We start from the raw sequence: 14013 nt of genomic DNA, 5'->3' as shown, positions 1-14013 counted from the left end.
AAATGATAACATGCTATCAATACAAGAAATAAAGTTTAAGGCTTGTGTAATGCAGTGAGTTCTATTGTTAGAGCATTTGCCCATCAGTATAAAAGATATATATGATTCTGAGATTTCACAGTTTTGGCATGATACATCTAGATTTATGAATGTTGCTGTTTCTCAGACGGATAAAAAGAGGACCAAAAGTTATATCACAGCAAAGTATAAACAGAAAATGGTAAACACAGGATGATGTTATACATTTTGTTATATAACTGTATTTTTTTTTAAAATGCAGTAGCTCTATATCTATGAAGTGTGTGCAAATATCAAGAATGTTCTATTGCTTATATAGGTGAACCTAGTCCTCCATCCATACATGGACAGCCAAGCAGTGGGAAGAGCTTTAAGCTGAGCATCACCAAACAGGATGATGGTGGAGCCCCTATTTTAGAATACATCGTGAAATATAGAAGTGTAAGTACCCTGTTTATTATCATTTTGCACAGTTTTCAAATTGCATTAAATTAACATAAATTCATAGATACATCAGAAGTAAATGCATATTAAATACATTGTTGTTAAACAATGTAAATAGTTCTCATAGGAATTCAAATGCTAATTTGCCATTGCTGAAATTCATCATTGTATATTATAGAATGTTTGCTTGTTTTGATAAAACCTAAGCAGAGATAATCAAAATAACATAGTATTCATGTTGTGATTTCTAAATCGCATGTTGTTCATTTCTTGCCATGGTATTCGTCTTGTGATTTCTAAACTTAACGACTTTTCAGAAATGAGATATCATTTTTCCCTTTCTTTCTGAGAAGTTTAGCAGAATATTTCACCTTCCATTCTACTTGATTTTAGTAAATTCAAATTAAGCTATCTTTTCCATTTTAGTTACTTTAGATAGGATTGAGAAATCACACCTCAAAATTGCTTCGTAATTAATTTTTATGAATTATTAAATTTTTATTGACTCAAAGTACATTACTATTTAAATGGATTGTAAAAAATAAATCACTCTAATCAACATTTAACAAATAATGGCCACATTTAACTTGAGAAAGAGGGAATAGATTTCTTCAAGTTTAATTAGCACTAACTAATAAGGGATTTTGGACAACTCAAAACTGCCGTGGGACTTGTCATCTGTATAGGGAATGAAGGATCTCTTGTTATACAGAGTGATGGAAAAGTCACCTGATAGACTCTACCTTCATCTGAAAAATAATACCAAAGTTCACTTGAGGTGATTTCTGTTAACAGCTTTACCATAAGAACCACTGAGTATTTAGTGTGGAATATGTTAAAAGTGGAACATAATTTTATGTTAAATTCTGTGAAGTTTATTTACTAATGGTTATTATTATCCCTGGTTCAGTGGTAAAGAATCCACCTAAGGCAGGAGATACAGATTCAATCCCTGGGTCGGGAAGATCCCCTGGAGAAGGAAATGGCAACCCACTCCAGTAATCTTTCCTGGAGAATCCCATGGACAGAGGAGCCTGGTGGACTACAGTTCATGGGGTCGCAAAAAGTCAGATATGACTTAGCAACTAAACAGCAACATGATTATCCCCATCAGTCAGTTCAGTTCGGTTCAGTCGGTCAGTCGTGTCCAATTATCCCCATAATAGCATATCAATTCTATTTTTTTTTCTTTTCACCCTTTCAAAGTTCACTGTAGTGTGTTTAATAAGTTCCCTTAAGCCTATTTCCTTTTCAAATGCATGTGCTACTATCATTTTTAATTCACATACATCTTTTTATATTTATATCACCTACTCATTTCTTGTAATTTTTGAAGTGTAACACCAAATTTAAACGTTTATCTAGCTTCCAGTTGGCATGATGACATTTTTGTATTTGCTTTATGTTGTCAGTATAATGGTGCCCTTACAGAGCAGGTTGAAAATTATCTCCCCTTTTACGATACATCAGGCATACTTTGAAAATTTAGGTGATTGTATATTTTTAATTTAATTTTTCTACCTTCTGTTTTACTAATATTTATGATTACCCCCATAATGTCTCAATTTCATGCTTATGTTTACTGAACTTATTACTACTTTTCAAGTGCATTATATTTTAGAAAATAGTGCAATTGCTCCTTAGCAGTACCCACTCCAGTGTTCTTGCCTGGAGAATCCCAGGGAGAGGGGAGCCTGGCGGGCTGCCATCTATGGGATCACACAGAGTTGAACGCGACTAAAGCAACTTAGCAGCAGCAGCAGCAGTAGATAAATGAATTTTTAACTGTTTTCCCATAAATCCACAATTTTCTAAGTTATAATATTGTTGCTTTTAAATTCAAACATATAAATTTTGAAGAGTAGGGAAAAAGGGAGTTTAATTTTGAGTGGCTTATGTCAATATTTAATTTTAGACCTCAGTTCAGCCTTTTAAATTTCTGATTGATATCCCCTTCCCAGGACCTCTCTCTGTTGCAAGTTTCATGCTGGGGATGATGAACAGTTTTGTGTGTCTTATAGCTAATCTGCTATGGAGGCTCCATGCCCCCATTCTAAAACAACTCTGAATGGCTCACTTGTTTCTCTCTGATTCTGATGGTATCTTAGTAGTCAAACCCAGTTTTTTGGTTATTCTTACTTGGCCATCTGGAAACTCTTTGAAAGTGAAGCGGTCTCTATGTAAGGGTCACAGGCTTAAAAGAAATTAGTGGAATTAAGCTGGGAGAAAAGAATTTGAATGCAGATTGTAGCCTACCATTGTGCCCAGAAAAATTTATGGTGCAAAATACAGATGGATGGTTAGAACTTATAGATAACTTCAATGAACTCCCATGGTGAACTCAGAAATTCAGTAAGTTGTAAAAATATGTTTAAAGTACTCTGTGTATGTATAATTTCTACCTAAAACTAAAAGCTATGCTTGGCTGTCTAAAGAGTTGATATTCGAAAAAACACAAATTTTTTATTGAGTTTAACCAGAATCATTGATTCTGATTGATGATAGCAAATGTGATTTCAGGTTATATATTTTCTTCCTCTATTAGTGGTTTTTTATTACATAGCATGTATATTTTTGGAATGTTATGAATTGTTCAGCTATACAGACAAACATGCAAATTGCTTTTCCTTATGTTCTTTCACCCTTAGCATGCCGGCTTTTGTCTTCATATAGATTATATTGTGTACTAAGATGTTGCCCGCACATCTCCATTTAGAATGTGAAGAGAGCAAAAGGATGAAAAGGAGCAACAAGCTGTTTAAGATGAATCTGTTTTTCCAGCAAACTCTACACAGTATTCAAAAGCTACATCAAGCAGAATTAGAATTATGTCTCATTAGATAGAATATGGCTCATGACCATCACTAAATGAAAAATATTATATCTGGGAGGTGGGTCAGCTAAACATTGGCATCTTCAACATACTGTTAATTACCTTTCTCATTATAAAGGCTGTATTAATCTGATAGAGTTACAATAACAAAATGATACAGACCAAGTGGTTTTAGCAACACAAATATGTTTTCTCACAGTTATGGAGTGTGAAAGTCCAAGATCAAGCTGTCAGCAGGTTGGTTTCTCCTGAGATCTATCTCCTTGGCTTATAGATGGCTACCTTCTTGTTGTGTCTTCACGTGGCCTTTTTTTCTGTGTGCACACATCTCTTCCTCTTTTTATGAAAGTTTTTCTTCCTCTTTTTATGAAAATATAAGTCCTTTTGGATTAGGACTCCACCCTAAGGACCTTATGTAAGCTTAATTACCTCTTTAAAGGCTACATCTCCTAATAGAATCACATGGGAGGTTAGAACTTTAGCATATTAATATGAGGGGGTATACATAGTTTAGTCTATAGCAATGCCCAAAGAAAGGCAATGCCAAAGAATGCTCAAACTACCGGACAATTGCACTCATCTCACATGCTAGTAAAGTCATGCTCAAAATTCTCCAAGCCAGGCTTCAGCAGTATGTAAACCATGAACTCCCAGATGTTCAAGCAGGTTTTAGAAAAGGCAGAGGAACCAGAGATCAAATTGCCAACATCCGCTGGATCATGGAGAAAGCAAGAGAGTTTCAGAAAAATATCTATTTCTGCTTCATTGACTATGCCAAAGCCTTTGACTGTGTCGATCACAATAAACTGTGGAACATTCTGAAAGAGATGGGAATCCCAGACCACCTGACCTGCCTCTTGAGAAACCTGTATGCAGGTCAGGAAGCAACAGTTAGAACTGGACATGGAACAACAGACTGGTTCCAAATAGGAAAAGGTGTACGTCAAGGTTGTATATTGTCACCTTGCTTATTTAACTTCTATGCAGAGTACATCATGAGGAACGCTGGGCTGGAAGAAGCACAAGCTGGAATCAAGATTGCTGGGAGAAATATCAATAACCTCAGATATGCAGATGACACCACCCTTATGGCAGAAAGTGAAGAAGAACTCAAAAACCTCTTGATGAAAGTGAAAGAGGAGAGTGAAAAGGTTGGCTTGAAGCTCAACATTCAGAAAACAAAGATCATGGCCTCTGGTCCCATCACTTCATTGGAAATAGATGGAAAAACAGTGGAAACAGTGTTAGACTTTGTTTTTTTGGGCTCCAAAATCACTGCAGATGCTGATTGCAGCCATGAATTTAAAAGACGCTTGCTCCTTGGAAGGAAAGTTATGACCAACCTTGATAGTATATTAAAAAGCAGAGACATTACTTTGCCAACCAAGGTCTGTCTAGTCAAGGCAATGGTTTTTCCCGTGGTCATGTATGGATGTGAGAGTTGGACTGTGAAGAAGGCTGATCACCGAAGAATCGATGCTTTTGAACTGTGGTGTTGGAGAAGACTCTTGAGAGTCCCTTATACTGCAAGGAGATCCAACCAGTCCATTCTAAAGGAGATCAACCCTGGATGTTCATTGGAGGGACTGATGCTAAAGCTGAAACTGCAATACTTTGGCCACCTCATGTGACGAGTTGACTCACTGGAAAAGACTGTGATGCTGGGAAAGGTTGGGGGCGGGAGGAGAAGGGGACGACGGAGAATGAGATGGCTGGATGGCATCACCGACTCTGTGGACATGAGTTTGAGTGTACTCCGGGAGTTGGTGATGGACAGGGAGGCCTGGCGTGCTGTGATTCGTGGGGTCGGGGAGAGTCGGACACGACTGAGCGACTGAACTGAACTGAACTGAACTGAATGCTGTCGTGAATCCTATATATCTAAAAAGACACACTGTTGGCACTCCGGGTGCATGACAGTGGGCCATCCAGAACTCAACCACCCATTACAGTATGTGTAGCATCCCCCATCCCCACTTACTCTATCGCAAGTAGCTGAAACCACAAATATTCATTAAAGTATTACTATATCTGTTCAGAGCCAATAAGATTCACAAAATGGAAATAGACATTCAAAGGGAAATATGTGTATATATTTGAAAACATAAATTGTCATTTTAAAATGCTGCCAAAATGTATTGTCCTTTCCTTAATGAAGATTATAATTGGTTTTGTGAGAAGTTATGTGTGAAACTTACATGGACACAAATAAGTATAATATTAAGTAAAATGAGACTAGAAAATTTTTAGGGATTCAAATTTACAGCGGTCATCAGGGTATTTTTACCTTTACACATAGTTGACGTGACTTGGGTTAAGATTTGAATAAGCACAAGTTTGTTTGTTTGTTTGTTTTCTTTCAGTAAATCTCTAGCTTCCATTATTTTACATTTTTTCCCCACCTAACCCCCCAACCAACCTAGTATTAGCAATGCCCTGCTTTTGCCTATTTACTCAATATAGAAGTTTACTTTGACAGTAAAAGAAAGTTTTAGTTCTTCCTAAATTCCATCGTATTTCTCCTGGACACACCTTTCATCACCACATACTTACTCTTAATTTTCATATCCAACAGTTTATAACTACCAAAATCATAGATCTATTTTTAAAGATCATAATTGAATGATTGTTAGTATAATTTTAACAAAGCAATAATTGACTAATAATCAATTACTGGGTTACTACATTAAAGTCAACAGGTATTTTAGCAGAGAACACTGCTTTATTAAGGAAATTGGGCTTCTATGGTAAGATTGGTAAAAGTATTTCCTCACACCCTTTGTATTACAAGAAAGGTATTGCTATCTTTTAGACCAACAAAACAGAGAAAAAAAAGCACAGAAGAATATATAATCAAATATACATGAGATTTTCTGACAGTTTTAAATGGACAAATGAAACTTACAGAATTTGAATGGCTTAGTCATGAGTGTCAGTGGGAACAGAACATGAGTCTATAGTCAGAAACAATTTTGCGACAGTAAGGGTTGAATTTAAATATGCCTGCGAAGCAGGTTTTAGAAAAGGCAGAGGACCAGAGATCAAATTGCCAACATCTGCTGGATCATGGAGAAAGCAAGGGAGTTCGAAAAAACATCTGTTTCTGCTTCATTGACTATGCCAAAGCATTTGACTGTGTGGATCACAATAAACTGTGGAAAATTCTGAAAGAGATGGGAATACCAGACCACCTGACCTGCCTCTTGAGAAACCTGTATGCAGGTCAGGAAGCAACAGTTAGAACTGGACATGGAAAAACAGACTGGTTCCAAATAGGAAAAGGAGTACGTCAAGGTTGTATATTGTCACCCTGCTTATTTAACTTATATGCAGAGTACATCATGAGGAACGCTGGGATGGAAGAAGCACAAGCTGGAAGTAAGATAGCTTGGAGAAATATCAATAACCTCAGATATGCAGATGACACTACCCTTATGGCAGAAAGTGAAGAGGAACTCAAAAGCCTCTTGATGAAAGTGAAAGAGGAGAGTGAAAAGGTTGGCTTGAAGCTCAACATTCAGAAAACAAAGATCACGGCATCTGGTCCCATCACTTCATGGGAAATAGATGGAAAAACAGTAGAAACAATGTCAGACTTTATTTTGGGGGGCTCCAAAATCACTGCGAATGCTGATTGCAGCCATGAAAAGACGTTTACTCCTTGGAAGGAAAGTTATGACCAGCCTTGATAGTATATTAAAAAGCAGACATTACTTTGCCAACCAAGGTCCATCTAGTCAAGGCTATGGCTTTTCCCGTGGTCATGTATGGATGTGAGAGTTGGACTGTGAATAAAGCTGATTGCCGAAGAATTGATGCTTTTGAACTGTGGTGTTGGAGAAGGCTCTTGAGAGTCCCTTGGACTGCAAGGAGATCCAAGCAGTCCATTCTAAAGGAGATCAATCCTGGGTGTTCATTGGAAGGACTGATGCTAAAGTTGAAACTGCAATACTTTGGCCACCTCATGCGACGAGTTGACTCACTGCAAAAGACTCTGATGCTGGAAAAGGTTGGGGGCCGGCGGAGAAGGGGATGACAGAGAATGAGATGGCTGGATGGCATCACCGACTCGATGGTCATGAGTTTGAGTGAACTCTGGGTGTTGGTGATGGACAAGGAGGCCTGGTGTGCTGTGATTCATGGGGTCACGGAGAGTCAGACACGGCTGAGCGACTGAACTGAACTGAACTGAACTGCGGAGATTATATTGACTCCTCAACCACTCCCATCTTAACTCAGCTTACCTATCTACTTTGCCTCCAAATACAGCCATTCCGATTCACTTCATCTGTACCAAATCTTTTAGTGGTATGCCTTGTATGGGTTTCCCAGGTGACGCAGAAATTAAAATCTGGCTGCCAATGAACGAGACCCGAGAGATGTAAAGTTTTGATACCTTGGTTGAGAAGATCCGCTGGAGAAGGAAATGGCAGTCCACTCCAGTATTCTTGCCTGGAGAATTCCATGGACAGAGGAGCCTGGTGAGCTACAGTCCTTGGAGTTGCAAAGAGTCAGACATGACTGAGTAGCGACTAACAATGCACACATGCCTCCTACTCCAAAACACTAGTATAATCTCCATGTCCCTATGTTTTTCTTTCCCTCCCTCTACCACCTCCTCCATCCTGCATGCATCATACTCTGCACGTCCAACTGAAAATTCCAAAATTCGGTATAAAGTTATATTCATGTGATTAAACAATATCCCATCTTGGGAAGAAATAATTTTCTCGACGTTTTCTTTCTCAATAGGTCACTTTTCATGTTAAAAACTTACATGTTCAAAATTAGGTCGCTAAATGTGTAGCAGTATTTGCCTTGACATTTGTACTTGTATTGAAATAATGACTATTTCAAAAATAGCTTAATTATCTCTTTTCTTTGTATGATTCCAAGCCACTTAATCTATTAGTATTAGTTCCTCAAAATGAATGAATTCCACAATGGAGTAAAGAGCAGTTGAACAACTTGAAATTTTATTTAGCTATATGCAATGGATTTTTTAAATTGGACAGCCTATAGGAAAATTAAATATGTAAATCCAGAAAGTAAGGAACATGCTTATGATTTTTACTTGATTGCTTCTTTGACCCTATGTTTCAACTCTCCTGTGCACAGGACTATATGTTTTATATTCCAGGAACAACAAAATGCATATAGTACATACCTTATGTGAGTTTTGACTTATAGCAGACATCATATCTGAGTATTTGCACCTGCTTTTCTTTCACTGGAACAGGAAGACCAATAATATTGTAATATAGAGAATATTTAACTTCCTATAGATAATGAATCAAGAAACATATTATTATATATTGTCTTCTAGTATATAGAGGGGGCTTCCCTGGTGGTTTAGATGGTAAAGAATCTGCCTGCAATCCTGGAGACTAGGTTGGGTTCGATCCCTGGGTCGGGATGATCTCCTGCAGAAAGTTATGGCTACTCACAACACAACTTTGTTCAGTGGCCTATTAAGAAAACAGAATTTATGAGAACAGAACTAGGGTAAGAAAAACAGAATTACATGTTTCCATGGACCCTTTGTGACAATTGACATCTCTAATAAGTCAGTGAGATTAAACAATATATTTGGAAAATAAAGACAAACATTAACATCATAATGTGTAGAGAAAAATTTAAGTAGTCATTTCATGTACAGAACACTTTTACCTACTCCATATCGTAGTGTCAATAAAACTCTGCATAATTTAATAAGTGTTTTTTATATGCTTTAATCAGGTTTTCACTTTTCTAACTGGATGATAGGTATCAGATCCTATCACTTAATTTTGGTAAATTAAAAATTTGCCTGAGCTAAGAAGGGCTATATAAAATTCATAACATGACATCAAATTTGAGGAATATACTTTAGGGACTAGCGACACTGCTCTAGCATATGTTTCTAGGTCACAACTGACCTTCTTAAGCCTGACTACTATATCAATGGCCATAAGTTCAGTTCAGTTCAGTTCAGTCACTCAGTCATGTCCGACTCTTTGCGACCCCATGAACCACAGCACGCCAGGCCTCCCTGTCCATAACCAACTCCCTGAGTTCACTCAAACTCATGTCCATCGAGTCGGTGATGCCATCCAGCCATCTCATTCTCTGTCGTCCCCGTCTCCTCCTACCCCCAATACCTCCCAGCCTCAGACTGTCTTCCAGTGAGTCAACCCGTCGCATGAGGTGGCCAAAGTATTGGAGTTTCAGCTTTAGCATAAGTCCTTCCAATGAACACATAGATTGATCTCCTTTAGAATGGACTGGTTGGATCTCCTTGCAGTCGAAGGGACTCTCAAGAGGCTTCTCCAGCACCACAGTTCAAAAACATCAGTTCTTCAGCAATCATCTTTCTTCACAGTACAACTCTCACATCCATACATGACCACGGGAAAAACCATAGCCTTGACTAGACGGACCTTGGTTGGCAAAGTAATGTCTCTGCTTTTTAATATGCTATCTAGGCTGGTCATAACTTTCCTTCCAAGGAGTAAGCGTATTTTAATTTCCTGGCTGCAATCAGCATCTGCAGTGATTTTGGAGCCCAAAAAAATAAAGTCTGACACTGTTTCCACTGTTTCCCCATCTATTTCCCATGAAGTGATGGGACCAGATGCCATGATCTTCATTTTCTGAATGTTGAGCTTCAAGCCAACCTTTTCACTCTCCTCTTTCACTTTCATCAAGAGGCCTTTGAGTTCCTCTTCACTTTCTGCCATAAGGGTGGTGTCATCTGCATATCTGAGGTGACTGATATTTCTCCCAGCAATCTTGATTCCAGCTTTTGCTTCTTCCAGCCCAGTCTTCCTCATGACGTACTCTGCATATAAGTTAAATAAGCAAGGTGACAATATACAAGCTTGACGTACTCCTTTTCCTATTTGGAACCAGTCTGTTGTTCCATGTCCAGTTCTAACTGTTGCTTCCTGACCTGCATATAGGTTTCTCAAGAGCCAGGTCAGGTGGTATGGTATTCCCATCTCTTTCAGAATTTTCCACAGTTAATTGTGATCCACACAGTCAAAGGCTTTGGCATAGTCAATGAAGCAGAAATAGATGTTTTTCTGGAACTCTCTTGCTTTCTCCATGATCCAGTGGATGTTGGCAATTTGATCTCTGGTTCCTCTGCCTTTTCTAAAACCTGCTTGAACATCTGGAAGTTCACGATTCACATATTGCTGAAGCCTAGCTTGGAGAATTTTGAGCATGACTTTACTAGCGTGTGAGATGAGTGCAATTGTGCGGTAGTTTGAGCATTCTTTGGCATTCCCATTCTTTGGGATTGGAATGAAGACTGATCTTTTCCAGTCCTGTGGCCATTGCTGAGTTTTCCAAATTTGCTGGCATATTGAGTGCAGCACTTTCACAGCATCATCGTTCAGAATTTGAAATAGCTCAATTGGAATTCCATCACCTCCACTAGCTTTGTTCGTCGTGATGCTCTCTAAGGCCCACTTGACTTCACATTCCAAGATGTCTGGTTCCAGGTGAGTGATCACGCCATCGTGATTATCTTCGTCGTGAAGATCTTTTTTGTACAGTTCTGTGTATTCTTGCCATCTCTTCTTAATATCTTCTGCTTCTGTTAGGTCCATACCATTTTTGTCCTTTATCGAGCCCATCTTTGCATGAAATTTTCCCTTGATATCTCTAATATCTTGAAGAGGTCTCTTGTTTTTCCTATTCTGTTGTTTTCCTCTATTTCTTTGCATAGGGGGAAAAAAGATAATTTTGAAAAAAGTATTAAAATAGTAAATAAATAGAATTGAGATTTTATTGCTGAGAGAAGTTATAATCAATTGTAAATAATTTGCTGATAACTAATTTGTAGGTTTAATTATATTTAGGTGTGTATATTGACATTTATTTAAAGCCATCCAGTTACATTTTGAAATATTTTCAACTATTGAATAGATATGGACTTTAAAGAGTTCTAAACTTTTTTGGGTATTTTTTTCTTTGAGGCTAGTGAAAATAATGATTTGTAATCACCCTTGTAGTGATAGCATCAAATAAACTAAATATCTGAATGAATAAGTACATTGATGACTTGATGAATAAGTTGGTCTATGTTGTACTATTATAAATGATCCTGTATCTAGATTAATACATACAAGAAATACTAAATATAAGGGTAAAAAACTTTCACTGTGAATTTTCATGGAATGTGAGAACACAGAAGGTGATGAATAGGAAAAATTAGAACTTAGTTTTCCCTTAAGATGTACCTGGATAATGGAGAGTTCAGTTCAGTCGCTCAGTCATGTCCGACTCTCCGCGACCCCATGAATCACAGCACGCCAGGCCTCCCTGTCCATCACTAACTCTCGGAGTTCACTCAAACTTATGTCCATAGAGTCAGTGATGCCACCCAGCTATCTCATTCTCGGTCGTAGAAATACATAAAGTAGAGTCCAATTTACAAAAATTCACCAAGCTTCAGTACCTGAAAGAAAGGCACTTTAAAGCAGCTGTAAGAATACTTAAAAGGGGATTAGAACCTGAAACTCTTCTAAAAACTTCCAAACTTTGCATCTTTCCCAGTCACAGTGGAATGTGAGTGTATGCATGTGTGTGTCTGTAAATCATCCAGATTGCTAAATCACCGCTCATATTCAGAGTACCATGCAGAGCTTCAGAGAATTCTGAGACTTCTGAAAAGTCATACAAGTACCAGGACGTCCAGGAGTCAGAAGGTGCCTTGTACAAGAACACAAAGTCTTTAACAGAAACACATTGGAATCACAGGAACTTTAACATTAATCGTTAGTAGGAGATCACCTCGTCTGTTGGCCTTCTGTTTCATAATTATTCAGCCTTTATTTAAGATGATATTGACCATATATATTCCGAGACTCTGAAAAGAAACTTACTGGATTTCTCATTATGAATAAAAACAGTCAAGGAATAACAAGTCAAGTCCATAAATAACAAAGCCAAGACCCTCTCTCTCTCTCCTTCAATTTCCTCTCTATACAGATGATGGCAAATCTTTCCCTAAATACTAATATTTTTACAGAGAATTGAGTAGAGTTCCCTGTGCTCTACAGTAGGTTCTTATTATATATTTTGCATGTAGTAGTGCCTGTATGTCATTCCCATTTCCCAATCTCTCTCTCTCTCCTCCTTTATGCCCCTCATAACCATAAGTTTGTTTTCTACATCAGTGACTTACTGTTTTTAAATAAATTCATTTGTACTATCTTTTAGATTCCCTATATAAGCAATATCATAGGAGATGTCTCTTTTTCTATCTGAACTATTCACTCAGAATGATAATATCTAATTCCATCCATGTTGCTACAAATGGCATTAATTCATTATTTTTTATGGCTGAGTAAAGGAGATCAATCCTGGGTGTTCATTGGAAGGACTGATGCTAAAGCCGAAACTCCAATACTTTGGCCACCTCATGCGGAGTTGACTCACTGGAAAAGACTCTGATGCTGGGAGGGATTGGGGGCAGGAGGAGAAGGGGACGACAGAGAATGAGATGGATGGATGGCATCACCGACTCGATGGACATGCGTTTGAGTGAGCTCCGGGAGTTGGTGATGGACAGGGAGGCCTGGCGTGCTGTGATTCATGGGGTCGCAAAGAGTCGGACACGACTGAGCGACTGAACTGAACTGAACTGAATATTCCACTGTGTATATGTACCACATTTTTGGGCTTCCCAGGTGGCACAGTGGTAAAGAATCCTCCTGCCAATGCAGGATACACAAGACACATGGGTTCAATCCCTAGGTAGGGAAGATCCTCTGGAGTAGGAAATGGCAACTCACTCCCGTATTCTTGCCTGGGAAATTGCATGGAAAGAGGAGCCTGGCGGGCTACAGTCTATGGGGTAGGAAACAGACAGACACAACTGACAGAGTGAGCACGCACACCAAATCTTTATTCTCTGTGGATGGGCGTTTAGGTTGCTTCTATGTCCTGGATATTATGAATAGTGCTGTGGTGGACTCTAAGTGCATATATCTTTTCAAATGATGTGTTTCTTCAGATATATGCCCAGAAGGGGCATTGATGGATATGTGGTAGCTGTATTTTTAGTTTTCTAAGGGATATTTGTACTGTTCTTCCAGTTGGCTTTATGAATTTACATTCCCACTGAAAGTAAGGTGAGCTCTCTTTTCTCCACACCCTCTCCAGCATTCATTGTTTGTAGATTTTTTTTTTAATGATGGCCATTCTGACCAGTGTGAGGTGATGCTTCCTTGTAACAAAGAAGAAATTAAAAAAAAAATTAGAAATGATAACGAAACACAACTATACAAAATGTATTAAGTCACTAAGTGGTGTCCGATTCTTTGAAACACCATGGACTGCAGCATACCAGGTTTTCCTATTCTTCACCATCTCCCAGAGTTTGCTCAAACTCATGTCCATTGAGTCAATGATATCATCCAACCATACCACCCTTTCTCCTCCTGCCATCAATCTTTCCCACCATCAGGGTGATTTCCAGTGAGTCAGTTCTTTGCATTAGGTGGCAAAACTATTGGGGCTTCAGCTTTGGCATCATTCCTTCCAATGAATATTCAGGGTTGATTTCCCTTAGGACTGACAGTATTGATCTCCTTGCTGTCCAAGGGACTCTCAAGAGTCTTCTCCAACACCATAATTAAAAAATATCAATTCTTTAACATTCAGCATTCTTTATAGTCCAACCCTCACATCCATTCGTGACTGCTGGAAAAACCATCAATTCAGTT

The 14013-nt window shown here is 38.4% G+C and overlaps 1 protein-coding gene across 2 annotated transcripts in view; it reads left to right on the top strand.

Annotated features, from left to right (window-relative positions):
- The window catches only part of NCAM2 (neural cell adhesion molecule 2), a 579580-nt gene that overhangs the window by 514029 nt on the left and 51538 nt on the right, over window positions 1–14013 (top strand). For both annotated transcript variants that reach the window (XM_055421878.2, XM_055421887.2), the window contains exon 14: window positions 338–459. In XM_055421878.2, the coding sequence (XP_055277853.1) occupies window positions 338–459 (122 nt within the window). The remainder of the gene's footprint in view (window positions 1–337; window positions 460–14013) is intronic.

This window comes from Moschus berezovskii, chromosome 1 (assembly GCF_049115385.1).
Source record: "Moschus berezovskii isolate FMDL1 chromosome 1, NW_MosBer_1.0, whole genome shotgun sequence".
Lineage (NCBI taxonomy): Eukaryota > Metazoa > Chordata > Mammalia > Artiodactyla > Moschidae > Moschus > Moschus berezovskii.
Note: the sequence above shows the minus strand (reverse complement) of the source record. Positions and strands in the feature narration are given on the sequence as shown.